The sequence below is a fragment of the Hypanus sabinus genome, chromosome 12, assembly GCF_030144855.1.
Source record: "Hypanus sabinus isolate sHypSab1 chromosome 12, sHypSab1.hap1, whole genome shotgun sequence".
Taxonomy (NCBI): Eukaryota; Metazoa; Chordata; class Chondrichthyes; order Myliobatiformes; family Dasyatidae; genus Hypanus; species Hypanus sabinus.
The window spans coordinates 4,796,879-4,809,932 of record NC_082717.1 but is presented as its reverse complement, the minus strand read 5'-3'; the positions used below and the strand labels follow the sequence as shown (position 1 = coordinate 4,809,932).

General features: G+C 48.9%; 1 protein-coding gene across 8 annotated transcripts in view; it reads right to left on the bottom strand.

Moving 5' to 3' along the window:
- Positions 1 to 12,590, bottom strand: part of LOC132402577 (neuronal acetylcholine receptor subunit alpha-2-like) — a 41,412-nt gene extending 28,822 nt beyond the window's left edge. For 2 of the 8 annotated variants that reach the window (XM_059985469.1, XM_059985467.1), the window contains exon 1: positions 6,016 to 6,260. In XM_059985469.1, coding sequence (XP_059841452.1) covers positions 6,016 to 6,082 — 67 coding nt within the window. In that variant the 5' untranslated portion in view covers positions 6,083 to 6,260. Of the gene's footprint in view, positions 1 to 4,939; positions 5,152 to 6,015; positions 6,261 to 6,831; positions 7,223 to 7,300 lie in introns of those variants that run through there. The other 6 variants (XM_059985464.1, XR_009514965.1, XM_059985463.1 and 3 more) reach the window with 6 other exon arrangements.
- Between the last annotated feature and the right edge of the window lie 464 nt (positions 12,591 to 13,054).

Sequence of the window (13,054 nt, the reverse complement as noted above, 5' to 3'; positions counted from 1 at the left end):
CAATATCGGAAGTTACCGTTAATGATTTAACAAGTCCCGTATTGTGGACTTCGGTAGCATTGGGACTTCAATGTGGACAGTGAGTTAACGTTGGCGCTGTAGTGATATAGAATGCTTGAGGCCAATGTCTTTGGTCTGCCTCTCTTACAGTGTGCCGCTCCCTCTGTACCGCTTTTGCAAACTGAGGCGCTCTATCACTATAGCTCCCCCACAGTGTGGCACTTCCTGAGTACCGACCCTTCCACACTGCGACGCTCCTTCATTACCATTGTTAAGGAGGGTGACACCTCTTCAAGTACTACCCCTGCCGTGCGACGTTCCCTCAGTACTGGATCTCCCACAATGAAAGTCTCTCATTACCGCTGTGTGATACCCCCTAATTACTGCCCCATACAGTCCCTCCGAGGTGTGGTGCTCCCTCAGTACAGTCCCTCACGCCCTTCAGTGCCACTCTCACGTAGTATCCCTCAGTACCCCTCTCGTGACTGTGATTTGTCCGACATCTCACGAGAGCCAACTGCACCGAGACCCCCTCACGTAACCAAACTATCTGCGAGACGCCGGGAATCTGAACTGTTCGCCAGTAATTCGCGGCAGGTTTGGTGGCGTAGATGCAGAGGGACACACGTCACGGATGAGCTTATGTTCTAATGAAGGGTCTTCTACCTGCAACGTGAACTGTTTCTGTCTGCCTGGCCTGGTACCAGGGCCGTCCCGGGGTCTGATCTATCTTGCACCCTTCCCGACAAAGGCGATGAAGCGGGAGGGCGTGGACGGAGGCGCACCGTTACGTTATCGGAGGCACAGGCAGGGTAGACAGTCCGGAGATAGCATCCCACGGTAGAAATAAGACCAAAAGACATTGGAAAAGGAGTAGACCATTTGGCCCATCGAGTCTCTTGTCATTCCATCGTGGCTGATTTACTATCCCTCTCAACTGCATTCTCCTGCCTTCTTCCTGTAACCATCAATGCCCTGACTAATCAAGAACCTATCAAACTCCACTTTAAGTATACCCAATGACTTGGCATACACAGCCTGTGGCTTGAATTCCACAAATTCACTGCTCTCTGGCAAAGGAAATTCCTCTTCATCTCTGTCCTAAAGGGAGGCTCTGCCCCCTGGTCCTAGACTCCCCCACTATAAGAAATATCTTCTCCACACCCACTCTATCCAGGCCTTTCAATATTCAATAGATTTCAATGAGGTCCTTCCTCAGTCTTCTAAACTCCAGTGATTACAGACCCAGAGACATCAAACGCTTCTCATATGTTAACCCTTTCATTCCCAGAATGATTCTGGTGGATCTCCTCTGTCCAATGCCAGCCCATCTTTTCTTTGATAAGGGGTCCAAAACTCGTCCCAATGCTGCAAGCCTTATAAAGCCTCAGCAGCATAATGTGGAACACTGAAGGATCCAGGTGAGAGGGACAAAGGCTAAATAGCTTCTTTTTCACATGGATGGCGACAGGCGCCTGGAACGAGCTGCCAGGGGTATAATCAGATATAACAGAGGCATTGAAACATGTGCATGAATATGCGGGAGAATGAGGGATAAATAGCATGCAGCCTAAATTAGTATCACATGGATGAAGTGGGCCAAATGGCCTGTTACTGTGCTGTTTTCCATTTAAATTTAGATCTTAGATGCACGATAACAGGCACTTCCGGCTCAAAGAATACACACCACCTAATTACACCCATGTAAACAATTAACCTGGAATTTTCTTTGGAGTTTTGGAAGAAACTGAAGCAGTTGAATAGGGTAGGACTTTATTCCTCAGAACATAGAAGACTGAGAGGAGAGTTGATAGAGTTTACAAAATGATGAGAGAGATAGATAGGGTAACTGCTAGCAGGCTTTTTCCACTGGGGTTAGGTGGGACTACAACTAGAGGTCACAGGTTGGGGGAAAGGTGAAAAACTTCAGGAGGACACGAGGGGAAGCTTCTTCGCTCCGAGGGTTTTGTAAGTGTGGAATGAGCTGCCAGCACAAGTGGTGCTTGCGAGCTGGATTTCAATCGGTACATGGAGGGTTATCGTCCCAGTGCAGGTCAATGAGAGTAGGCAGTATAAATGGTTTGGCATGTACTAGATGGGCCGAATGTCCTGTTTCTGTTCCGTTCTTTTCTATGACTCTAGAAAGCCCAAGCAATCACGGGAAGAACATACGAACTCCTTATGGACAGCGGCAAGAATTGAACCTGCTTCACTGATGCTATAAAACATAATATTAACCACTACCATACTATGCCGTATTCTATAAATATTGAATCACTTTTCAATTTAACTCACTTTTCTTTCTCTTATTAATTAAATCAGAATCCAGGTGTTGGCTGAACACTGTTCTGTGCCTCTCATGTCGAGAGAGAATTAACTTCGACAAACCCCACTGTGATCTCTGCATCCCACCTCCGCTCCAGCCCTGTCTGTCAGCTCCTTCTCACTGCCCCACTGCATCTCCTCTCTCCTCCTCCGCTCCCTTCCCCCAGTCCATGGCTGAGGGATGATGGGGGTGAGGTTTGTAGAGGGGTGGGAAAGGAAAACTCCCACTAGCTAAAAGGGGCAGTGAATTGTCGCAAAGGAGGGAGGCTCAGTAACATTAACCCTGCCATTGGCACCCAGGCAACCTGGAGCGGTCATGCTGGGGGAGGTCAGGTGCTCAGGGAAAGAGAAACGGTTAAAACCAATGAACTCTGGTGCTGGATGTCCCCAACAAAGAGACTGTCAGAAGCACTCAGCGGGTTGGTCAGGCAGCGTCTGTGGAGACACAGATACAGACAGACACACACTCAAGGACAATTGTTACACCATTATAACAAAACTGGTAAAGACTATAAGATTATAAGATAAAGGAGTAGAATTGGGCCATTTAGTCATTCGAGTCTGTTCCACTGTTTGATTATGGCTGTTTTATTATTCCCTTCCCCCACAATCGTATTCTCCTGCCTTCATCTTGTAACCTTTGACGCCCTGACTAATCAAGAGCCTACCTGCTTTAAATATACCCAATGACTTTCTTACCCCCAGAACAACAAATGGACAGGTGCCCTCACAATCAACATCGTAATGATCTGTTTATTTGCATGGAACTGTTTCTGTCACCTGATGCATTTTATTCTGCATTCTCTTACTGTTTCAAAGACAAGAGGTTCTGCAGATGCTGGGAATCTAGAGCAACAGCCACAAAATGCTGGAGGAACTCAGAAAGTCAGGCAGTGTATACAGAACTGATTAAACAGCTGAAATTTCGGGTCGAGACCTTCCACGGGACTAATATTCTCGACCCCAAACATCAACTGTGTGTATTCCCCTCCACAGATACTGTCTGACTATGCTGAGTTCCTGTTTTTATTTCACACACACACACACACACACACACACACACACACACACACACACACACACACACACACACACACACACACACACACACACACACACACACACACACACACCACACACACACACACATGGATTTCCCCTGGGCTTTTCAGGATCAGGGAGCACATCAGAGTCCATCTGAAGTTCACCCTGTTTATCCAGCCTAAACCTGCACCCCGTGGTAGGTGAAGAGCTGATATTCACAGAGACTGGGGTGGAGGGTACAGGAGATTACTAGTCCAAAGTGCAGCCAAGGTCATGAAGTCCAAAGTACAACCACCAAATTCTGGAAAAGCTCAGCAGGTCAGATTGTGGAGGAGGAGACAGAGTTGGCATTGAAAGTTGATTGTCTTGCACTGGGTCTGGTGGGAGGTCAATGAACGGTGGTTCTATAAGTAGAGTCCAGAGATCTTGTAGTCATATATGGTGACAAGCTAGTATCTGACATTTAGGCTTTTATAAGATATTGGTCAGAATGCTCTTGGAGTATTGTGGGCAGTTTGGGGATCCCTAAACTAGAGAAGGTCCGGAGGAGAATTATTCCATGAATGAAAGGGTTAATGTATGAGGAGAGTTGGACGGCTCTCGGCCTGTACTCACTGGAGTTTCGAAGAATGAGGCAGTAATCTCATTGAAACCTATCGAATATTGAAAGGCCCTGGTGGAGTGGATGTGGAGGGTACATTTCCTGTGGTGGGGAAATCTAGGACCAGAGGCCACAGCATCAGAATAGAAGAACACCCTTTAGAATGGAGATGAAGAGGAATTTCTTCAGCCAGAGGGTGATGAATCGGTGGAATTCATTGTCACAGACGGCTGTGAAGACAAGTCATTGGATATGCTTAAAGCAGAGGTTGATAGGTACTTGATCAGTCAGGAGGTCAAAGGTTAGGGAAGAAGACAGGAGCAGGCGGTTGAGAGAGATAATAAATCGACCGTGATGAAATGGTGGTGCAGACTCGATGGGTCAAAATGCTTAATTCTTCTTCCATGTCTTATGGTCCTATGGACATACTGTAGTTTGAGGATAAATCGAGTTTGACTTTGAGATAACAAAGGAGTGATTCTCATGTTCAGGAATAACATGAGAAAACAGTCCATCTCCTCCCCAGCTCACCAAGAGGGTTGTCTGAACCCTGCAGCACACTCAAAGTTCTGGAGGAACTCAGCGGTCCAGAAAGCATCTCTGGAAAAGAGTAAACAGGTGAAGTTTCAGGCTGAGACCCTCGGGAAGGAAGAGAAGCCTGACTGTTTACTCTGCTCCACAGATGCTGCCTGGCTTGTTGAGTTCCTCCAGCATCGTGTCTGTGTTGCTCTGGATCTCCAGTATCTGCAGGTTTTCTCCAGTATGGAACCTGCCGTGCATTCACTTTCTCCTACACTGGATCGTGGCCCTCCGTTGATCGACCATGGATCACAGGCAAGCCAGGACAGTACAAAGTGAAAAGGAAGCTGTTGCCCATGCAGCAGACCCCCGAACCTCCACCCCCAACCATGCGGCGGATTAAGCCAAAAGAAGGGCAGAGGCTGATACAGTTTGGCACCAGCGAGTTACCAATCAGGGTTGAACTTCTTTGTGACTCCAGCTCCGGATTCTCACGGCGTTCCTCTGGAGGCCTTCCCCGTGAATGGGTACAGCGCCAAGGCAGCTGAGATTTCAGATGAGATTTATCCTTCTCCTAGGTGAGCTGCCCACCACGGCTGACGAGTCCCATCTGCCCGGAGCCTCGTGTTTTAAAGCGGCAATACTCGCCGTTGCCGCGTCTCCTATCAGAAGAAACGGTTCCACCGGCCTTAGTAGCTAAACCACCAGTGCAGGCCAGGAGTCGGTCTTGTTTGTAAGGCGCTACCTGAGAAGCTTGGGAGCATTTATCTGGGGGTAGGTCAGTGGGAGCCCATCCTCACTGTGCACTCCCCGTTTGATTCCGACACCTGGGTTCATGGCCTCCTGGTGCCAAAATGAGAGTGCCCTCTCGGTGTAGGAGCAACACTTTATATTCCGTCTGGATACCCTCAAACCTGATGGCATGATTCTTTCCCTCACCCTTCTTCTGTTCCCTCCTCTGGCCTCTCCTTACCTGCCTGTGGCCATTGTCTTGGGAGATGGGGCTAGATTTATTTGGCATTTCGATTGGCACAGACACGGAGCCGAAGTGCCCGTTCCTGGGCTCTACTGTTCAGCATAGAGAGGGTAAGTCAGTCGGCACAGCGTGGGCCCCACGGAAGCCTGAAGCCTTATAAAACCGCCAAGCGAATGAAGTCCCTGATCACGGTCACAGACCAACCGCCCCCCCCCCCCCAGATGTGGGTTGTAGGGAGGGACAAGACAGGTGAATTCCCCCAGCCCCAGCCTGGGTGACAGGAGAAGGTGATGTTCGTGATGGGGAGAGCCAGAGCTGAATCCCATCATGCACCACTCCCCTACCCACATCTCTTCTCCCTCCTTCAGGCTTAATCACAATATGTGGGGGTGGGGCGTTTGCCCTGCATTTGTTTGGCGTCTTCACTTTTCCCTCAGCGTTTCCCATAACCAACGGAACAGGACGACGGGTTCGGGGTAAAGAGCGATGGTGCGGCAGTGTGAAGGGAAGGGAGAGGTACTGAGGGTCCGGATCCTCATGATCTACTCACCGGGTCCTGGGAAAGCGGCGGAGAGAGAGAGGAGGAGGCAGGTGCCTCTGACCGTTGCGTTCTTCATCCGAATTTCACGCCGACGCGTTGCAGACTCCGGCTGGTGGCGCCAGCGTTAGTACGGCGCTGAAGGGCCGAGAGGCCGCCGGCCCCACCAACAATCGGTCTCGCCGATTGGGTCTTGCCTCTGGGGATATGTTAGAGCCTCGCGGGAAGGAGCGGTGCAACGGGGAGTAAAAGAGGTTCTGCGGGGTGGGAGAGAGATGCTCATGTTAATATTTAAACAGTAGGAGGAAAGTGAAGTGCTGGTGAGAGGGATTGGCTGGGCCGGGGTCCCGAGAGGCAGCACCGGACAACGGCAATGAGCAAGAGTCGATTCACAGCCCAGCGACTCAACACTCCCTCTCTCTCTCTCTCATTCACAACCACTCTCATTCCCCCTCTCTCTACACCCACATATACACACACACTATCTATGTCTTTCTCTCTCTCACACACAGACTTTCTCACTCACACACTATCTCTCTCACATAATGTTTCTAGTTGTCATACACGCATGAACTCACCGCTCACAAACAACCCACACACACTCGTATACAGCATATACACACTCCACTATCAGACTCACCACACACACGCAAACATACACACCTCCGCACTCACTATCACATTTACATACGTCCTCTCCCTTACAATTCCCTCTCTGGCACATCTGCACAGTGTACACGTGCTCTCAGACACTCTCGCATACAGGTGCACACCGTCTTAAGCACACGCACAATACACAATCACACACACACACACAGATGTGCCTACTGCGGTCGCTGCACGGCTGAAGTTGTGAAGGGACGACGGTGTCACTTTCCCGAGGGTAAGGGGGTTGAGACGGCGGAGACCTCGGTTGAAAGCGGAGAGTTAGTGCCTAGCTCGATCCGTAGCTCCGACCATCTCCTCAGCGGCGGAGCAACTGAGACAATGGGGGGTGGGGGGAGGGGGGTGGCAGAGACAGGGGCTCATTCGCTTTCCCACCCAAACTCCCTCTCACAGAGCGAGGGAGGGGGTGCAACAACATTAACAGCTGGAGACTGGCATCTCCTGGAGAGGGAGGAGAAGAGAGGGCCAGAGAAGAGGGAGGGGGAGGAAGAGAAAGAGAGGACGGGAAAAAGGGAAAGAGGAAAGGAGAGTGGAGGAAGAGGGGAGGAGACTAGGGCGAGAGATGGAGAAACGATGGGGAAGAGGAAGGGAAAGAGATTAGCTTTACTTGTCACAATTACATCGAACTTACAGTGAAATGCGTCGGTTGGGTCAAATCAGATCAGCGAGGATTGCGCAGGACAGTCTCAAGTGTGGCAAGCGGAGAGCGATATATGGTAGGGGGAGAGCGGAGGAGAGGTGAGGCACGGGGGAGAGGAGGAGAAGGGAGGGGAGGCAGAGAGACAAGAGAGGTAGGGTGAGAACGATCTGAGCAATGGGTCAGCCCGTAAACAATCCTATTAGAAGCACCTGAGCGGAAAGCAACTCGTCTGTTCCTGGGGAGATGTATAATCCAAAGCGACAGAACAAAATTCAGGAAATCAGCCGGCAAACCACCCGGGAGAATCGGACTCGGGCGCTTGGACCGAGGAGACTGAGCGGCGCCGAGGATCGTATGCTCCACCGACTCTCCCACAAACCCACCGAAGGCACCTCCCACCACCCCTGGCGGGCATTGCCCACCGAAGTGGACACCTCTCAACGCTCACCGTGGGCACCTGCCTCCCACCGGCTCTCCCACTCACCCACTGACACCGCCCACCAGCTTTTCATTTACCCACTGCGGTCACCTCCCACCGGCTCCAACCGCCTCAACCCAACTGAATGGGACGGGAAGGAGAGACCAGTGAGCTTCAGAGAAAGGTAACATTGGTCCTGGAGTCAGTGACTGGATACCAGGGTGAAAGCTTGTCTTGTATATCATTCCACAATCAGATCACAGTGTGTATTGAGGTAGAACAAGGTACCAACAATAGCAATGCAGAATAAAGTGTAACAATTACAGATAAGGTGCAGTGCAAATAAATGATAAAGTGAAAGGTCGTATTGAGGTTGATTGTGAGGCCAAGAATCCTTCTTATAGTACAAGAGGTCTATCCCAGAACCTGATCACAGTGTGGTAGAAGCTGTCCTTGAACTTGCACTTTGCACATCACAGAGACAATGTCAGGGTTAAGTTTTTTATACATAGAGTAGTGAGTGCATGGAATAGGCTGCTGGCAGTGGTGGTGGAGACAGATACAATAGGGTGTTTTAAGAGACTCCTAGATAGGTACATCGAACTTAGAAAAATAAAGGACTATGGGTAATCTTAGGTAATTTCTAAAGTACATGTTCTAGGTACCCTCCAACATTTTGGCAGCATGAACATTGAATTCTCATTCCAGTAATTTACTTTTCCATTTTTTTCTTTACCCCTCCACTTCTCTTCTTCTGTACCTCACTCTAGCCTCTCACCTCTTTTCCTCAAACATCATCTACCCCAATGCACTTCCTTCTCCCTTTCTTGTATGTTCCATGCTTCTCTGCTATCAGATTGGTTCTTCTCTAGCCTTTTACCTTCCCCACTCACCTGGCTTCACCCATCACCTTCTAACTTGTCCTCTTTCCCCTCCCCACAACTTTATAATCTGCCACCTTTACCCTTCCTTTCCAGTTCTGATGAAGTGTCTTGGACCAAAATGTTGACTGTTTATTCATTTACATAGATGCTGCCTGACCTGCTGGGTTCCTCCAGCATTGTGTGTGCATGTGTGTTGCTCTGGGTTTCCAGCATCTGTAGAATCTCTCATGTTGGTGAGGAAATTTGTCTAAAGAAACAGCAGGGTACAGATCAGCTGGAAAATAAGGATGATAGATAGAATTCAACCAAGTAAGTGTGAAGTGATGCACAGATCTCCCCTCATCCTGGAACAGCTGAGGCTGAGGGGGAATCTGATCGAGGTTTATATGATTATGAGAGGCATAAATAGAATAGACAGGAAGTATCTGTTTTCCAGAGTCTAATACCAGAAGGCATACATTAAAGGTGAGAGGGGGTAGGTTCAAGAGGGATGTGAGAAGTTAGTTTTTCACTCAGAGACTGATGGATGCCTGGAATGCACTGCCTGGTATGGTGCTAGAGGCAAATGCATTAGAGGCTTTTGAGAGACATTTAGATGGGATGTAAGAAAGATGGGGTAATATGGACATGTTATAGGTAGGAGGGATTAGTGTTTGGATGTTTTTGATTTGCTTTATAGCTGGTTCAGCACAACACTCTGGGCCAAATGGCCTGTTCCTCTGCTGTACTGTCTACGTTCACTTTAGGAAGTCAAGTTCTCGGAGAAGGTGTTCGAGAGATGTACAGTGGAGAACACTCTGAATGGTTGCATCACCGTCTGGCACGGCAGCCCATGCACAGGATTGGAAAAAGCTGCAGAGGGTTGTACACCTGCCAGCTCCACCATAGGCACACCATGCCTCAAGAAGGCAGCATCTATCATTAAGGACCCCCACCATTCAGGACATGCCCTCTTCTCAATGCTGCAGTAGGCACAGGAGCCTGAAGAGCCACCTTTTAGGAACAACTTTTTCAATTCCATCATCTGAATTCTGAGTGGACAATGAACCCATGAAAACTACTTCACTATTTTTCTCTCATGTTACACTACTTAGTTAGTCCTGATGAAGGGTCTCGGCCCGAAATGTTGACACTGCTTCTCCTTATAGATGCTTCCTGGCCTGCTGTGTTCCACCAGCATTTTCTGTGTGTTATTTATGTTTTTAGATAGTTCTCATTGAAGCATAGACATTTTTAATGCATTGCATTGTACTGCTGCCATAAAGCAACACTTTTCATGACATCTGTTAGTGATAGTAATTCTGATTCTAAGACTAAATGGTAGGGTGCTTAGGAGGGTTGATAGAAAGACCTTCGTAGTCAGTCTTTCTCTCTGGATAGGGGAGTCTAAAACTAGAACACACAAGTTTAAGGCAGTGGTATTCTGGTTGTGTGTGCTAGAGAGAGAGAGAGGGCACAAGAAGAAGGGTGGAGAGAGAACAGAAGAAAGAGGAAGGGAGATAAAAGGGGAAGGATGGGATGGGGGAAGTGAGAGAATTCAACACAAATCCTTTCAGAATGTGGGTAGAGAGAGTCAGACTGAGACAGACAGAAACTTTGAGGTTGATGGTGAACAATGATCAAAAGAAAATTAAAGTTCATAGTAAGTGAGAGAGAGGATCAAAATCTGGCTCCCTCAGAGTGTGAGAAATGATCAAAAGGACAACAATAGATAATACCAGAGGTGTAATTTTAAGGTGATTGGATGGATGTATAAGGGGTAGGGAAGAGGCAGAGGATGGTGGGTGCATAGAACACCTTGCCAGGAGTAGTGGTAGAGGCTGATACATTAGGGATATTTAAGATATTCTTAGATAGACACATAGATTAAAGAAAAATGGAAGGCTATATAGGAGGAAAGAGTTAGATTGATGTTAGAGTAGGTTAATGGGTTGGCACAACATCATGAGCCAAAGGGCCTGGACTATGCTATAATGTTATGTTTTATGTTTTAAAACTGTGTCACAGATCCTGCAGCAAGGGGTGAAGAGAAAGGGGGGAAATGGGGAGGGGATGGGAAGGGGGAGAGAGAAAGGAGAGAATGGGGAGGGGATGTAGAAAGAGGGGATGGGGAAGGGATGGAGAGGAGATGTAGAAAGAAGGGATGGGGAAAGGGTAGAGAAAAAGGGGGATAGGCAGGGTATGTAGAAAGAGGGGGTGGGGAGAAAGGAGAGAATGGGGAGGGGATGTAGAAAGAGGGGATGGGGAAGGGATGGAGAGGAGATGTAGAAAGAAGGGATGGGGAAAGGGTAGAGAAAAAGGGGGATAGGCAGGGTATGTAGAAAGAGGGGGTGGGGAGAAAGGAGAGAATGGGGAGGGGATGTAGAAAAAGGGGATGGGGAGAAAGGAGAGAATGGGGAGGGGATAGATGGGGAGGGTATGTAGAAAGAGGGGATGGGGAAGGGGTGGAGAGAAAGGGGGAAATGGGGAGGGAATGTAGAAAGAGGGGATGGGAAGGGGTAGAGAGAAAGGAGAGAATGGGGAGGGGATGTAGAAAGAGGGGATGGGAAGGGGTAGAGAGAAAGGAGAGAATGGGGAGGGGGTGTAGAAAGAGGGGATGGGGAAGGGATGGAGAGGAGATGTAGAAAGAAGGGATGGGGAAATGGTAGAGAAAAAGGGGGATAGGGAGGGTATGTAGAAAGAGGGGATGGGGAAGGGGTGGAGAGGGAAATGCAGAGGAGGAGGAAACAGCTGGAGACTGACAATGGAAAGAGTGAGAAAGGGAACCACTGGGAGAGGGGAATAAAGGGGGAAGACGAGGAGGGGAAGAAATTAAATAAGAAAAGAGTGGAAAGGGGGAAAGGATTGAGAAAAGGGGAAATGAAAGAACAAAGAATTGTGGAGAGAGCGGGTGGACTGGTGGAAATTTTACTCAGGTGCACACTGTCTCTCTCAGCACACCCATAACTATGCATCCACACACACTCACTCACACACATATAGATACACACAGTGAGAGAGAGAGAGAGAGAGAGACAAACACACACACACACATATATAGATACACACAGTGAGAGAGAGAGAGAGAGACACACACACACACACACACACACACACACATATATAGATACACACAGTGAGAGAGAGAGAGAGAGAGACACACACACATACACACACACACACACACACACTCTGTCTCTCATAAATGTATAAACTTCTATCAGGGTTTGATGTCCTCACCCTGTCCTGTGTTCTATACACACTGTGGCCAGATCTAAACACAGGGGCAGCTCAGTTTTCTGCCGTACATTTTTCTCTTGATGTTGGGCTCTGAGAGTGAGAGTGACACCACGTTGACATCTCCATTAGTGGATGTGATGGGATGTTCGGTACAGTGATCAGCAGATGGGGAATCTCCATTTTGCATTAATGTAGACTGTATGAATAATGTACTGTATGTCCTCGAGGACAGTAAAAACCCTCTGGTACTTCTCACTGGCTGCACAAAGCTATTAGCAGAAAGGGGAGTGGGGGACATCCCTGTCCCTCAGAATGGGGGGAGGGACTTCTCTGTTGCCCAGAAAGGGGTTGGAAGGACCTCTCTGCCCACCACCCCCCTGCATAGTGGGGAACCTCTCTGTCCCCCAGAATGGGGATGGAGGGACCTCTCTAACCCCTCGGATGGGGGAGGGATCTCTCTATTCCACCGGAATAGGGGGAGGGACCTCTCTGTCCCCAAGAAGGGCTTGCTCTCTGGTAGTTCATGCTATGTAGAAAATCAAAGTCAAAACGTCTTAGAGCACTGCAGCAGTGAAGCAGACTCTTCAGCCCATTATTCTGCTTAGTCCCCTCGGCCTGGAATCAGACCATAGCCCTCCTTAAGGCTGAAAGAGTGTAGAGAAAGTTTGCAAGCATGTGGCCTAATTTGAGGACCTGAGTTACAGGGAAAGGTTGAATAGGTTAGGACTTGCTGTCATGGTCTGGACTGAGTTCCCTTTAAACTTACCTCATTTGTATTATGATCTGGACCGTTGACTCCTTGTTTCCCTTTAATTCCCTGTTTTCCCGTATCCCTCAGGCTTGGTGAATAAAGGCAATTTACTCTCGACCGAACCAGCAGTTTATAAGTCTCCGGTTTCAGCCGTTTGGGGTGAGAGCGTTATAAAGCGTTGACAAAGTCACTGAAGCCAGTGTGAACCAAATTCATCTAGCCGGAGACAACTGAGTTTCTTGCCGGAGCGAGCCAAGTCTCCTCCCGAAGCAAGTGCCAGCAAGCCGCCTTCCCTTGCCAGAGTGGGTCCGGGCAAGGTTAACCCGCCAGGGTGAGTCAAGAGCTCCCGCTGCTTGGAGCAAACTTGAGCCCAGTTAGAGTACCATCTATCATTGTGTGGTCTCCATATCCGTGTCCTGTGTTTAAAAGGGGTCCCGGCCCTGTACCCAAGAAGGGTCCTGACCCTGTGTCAA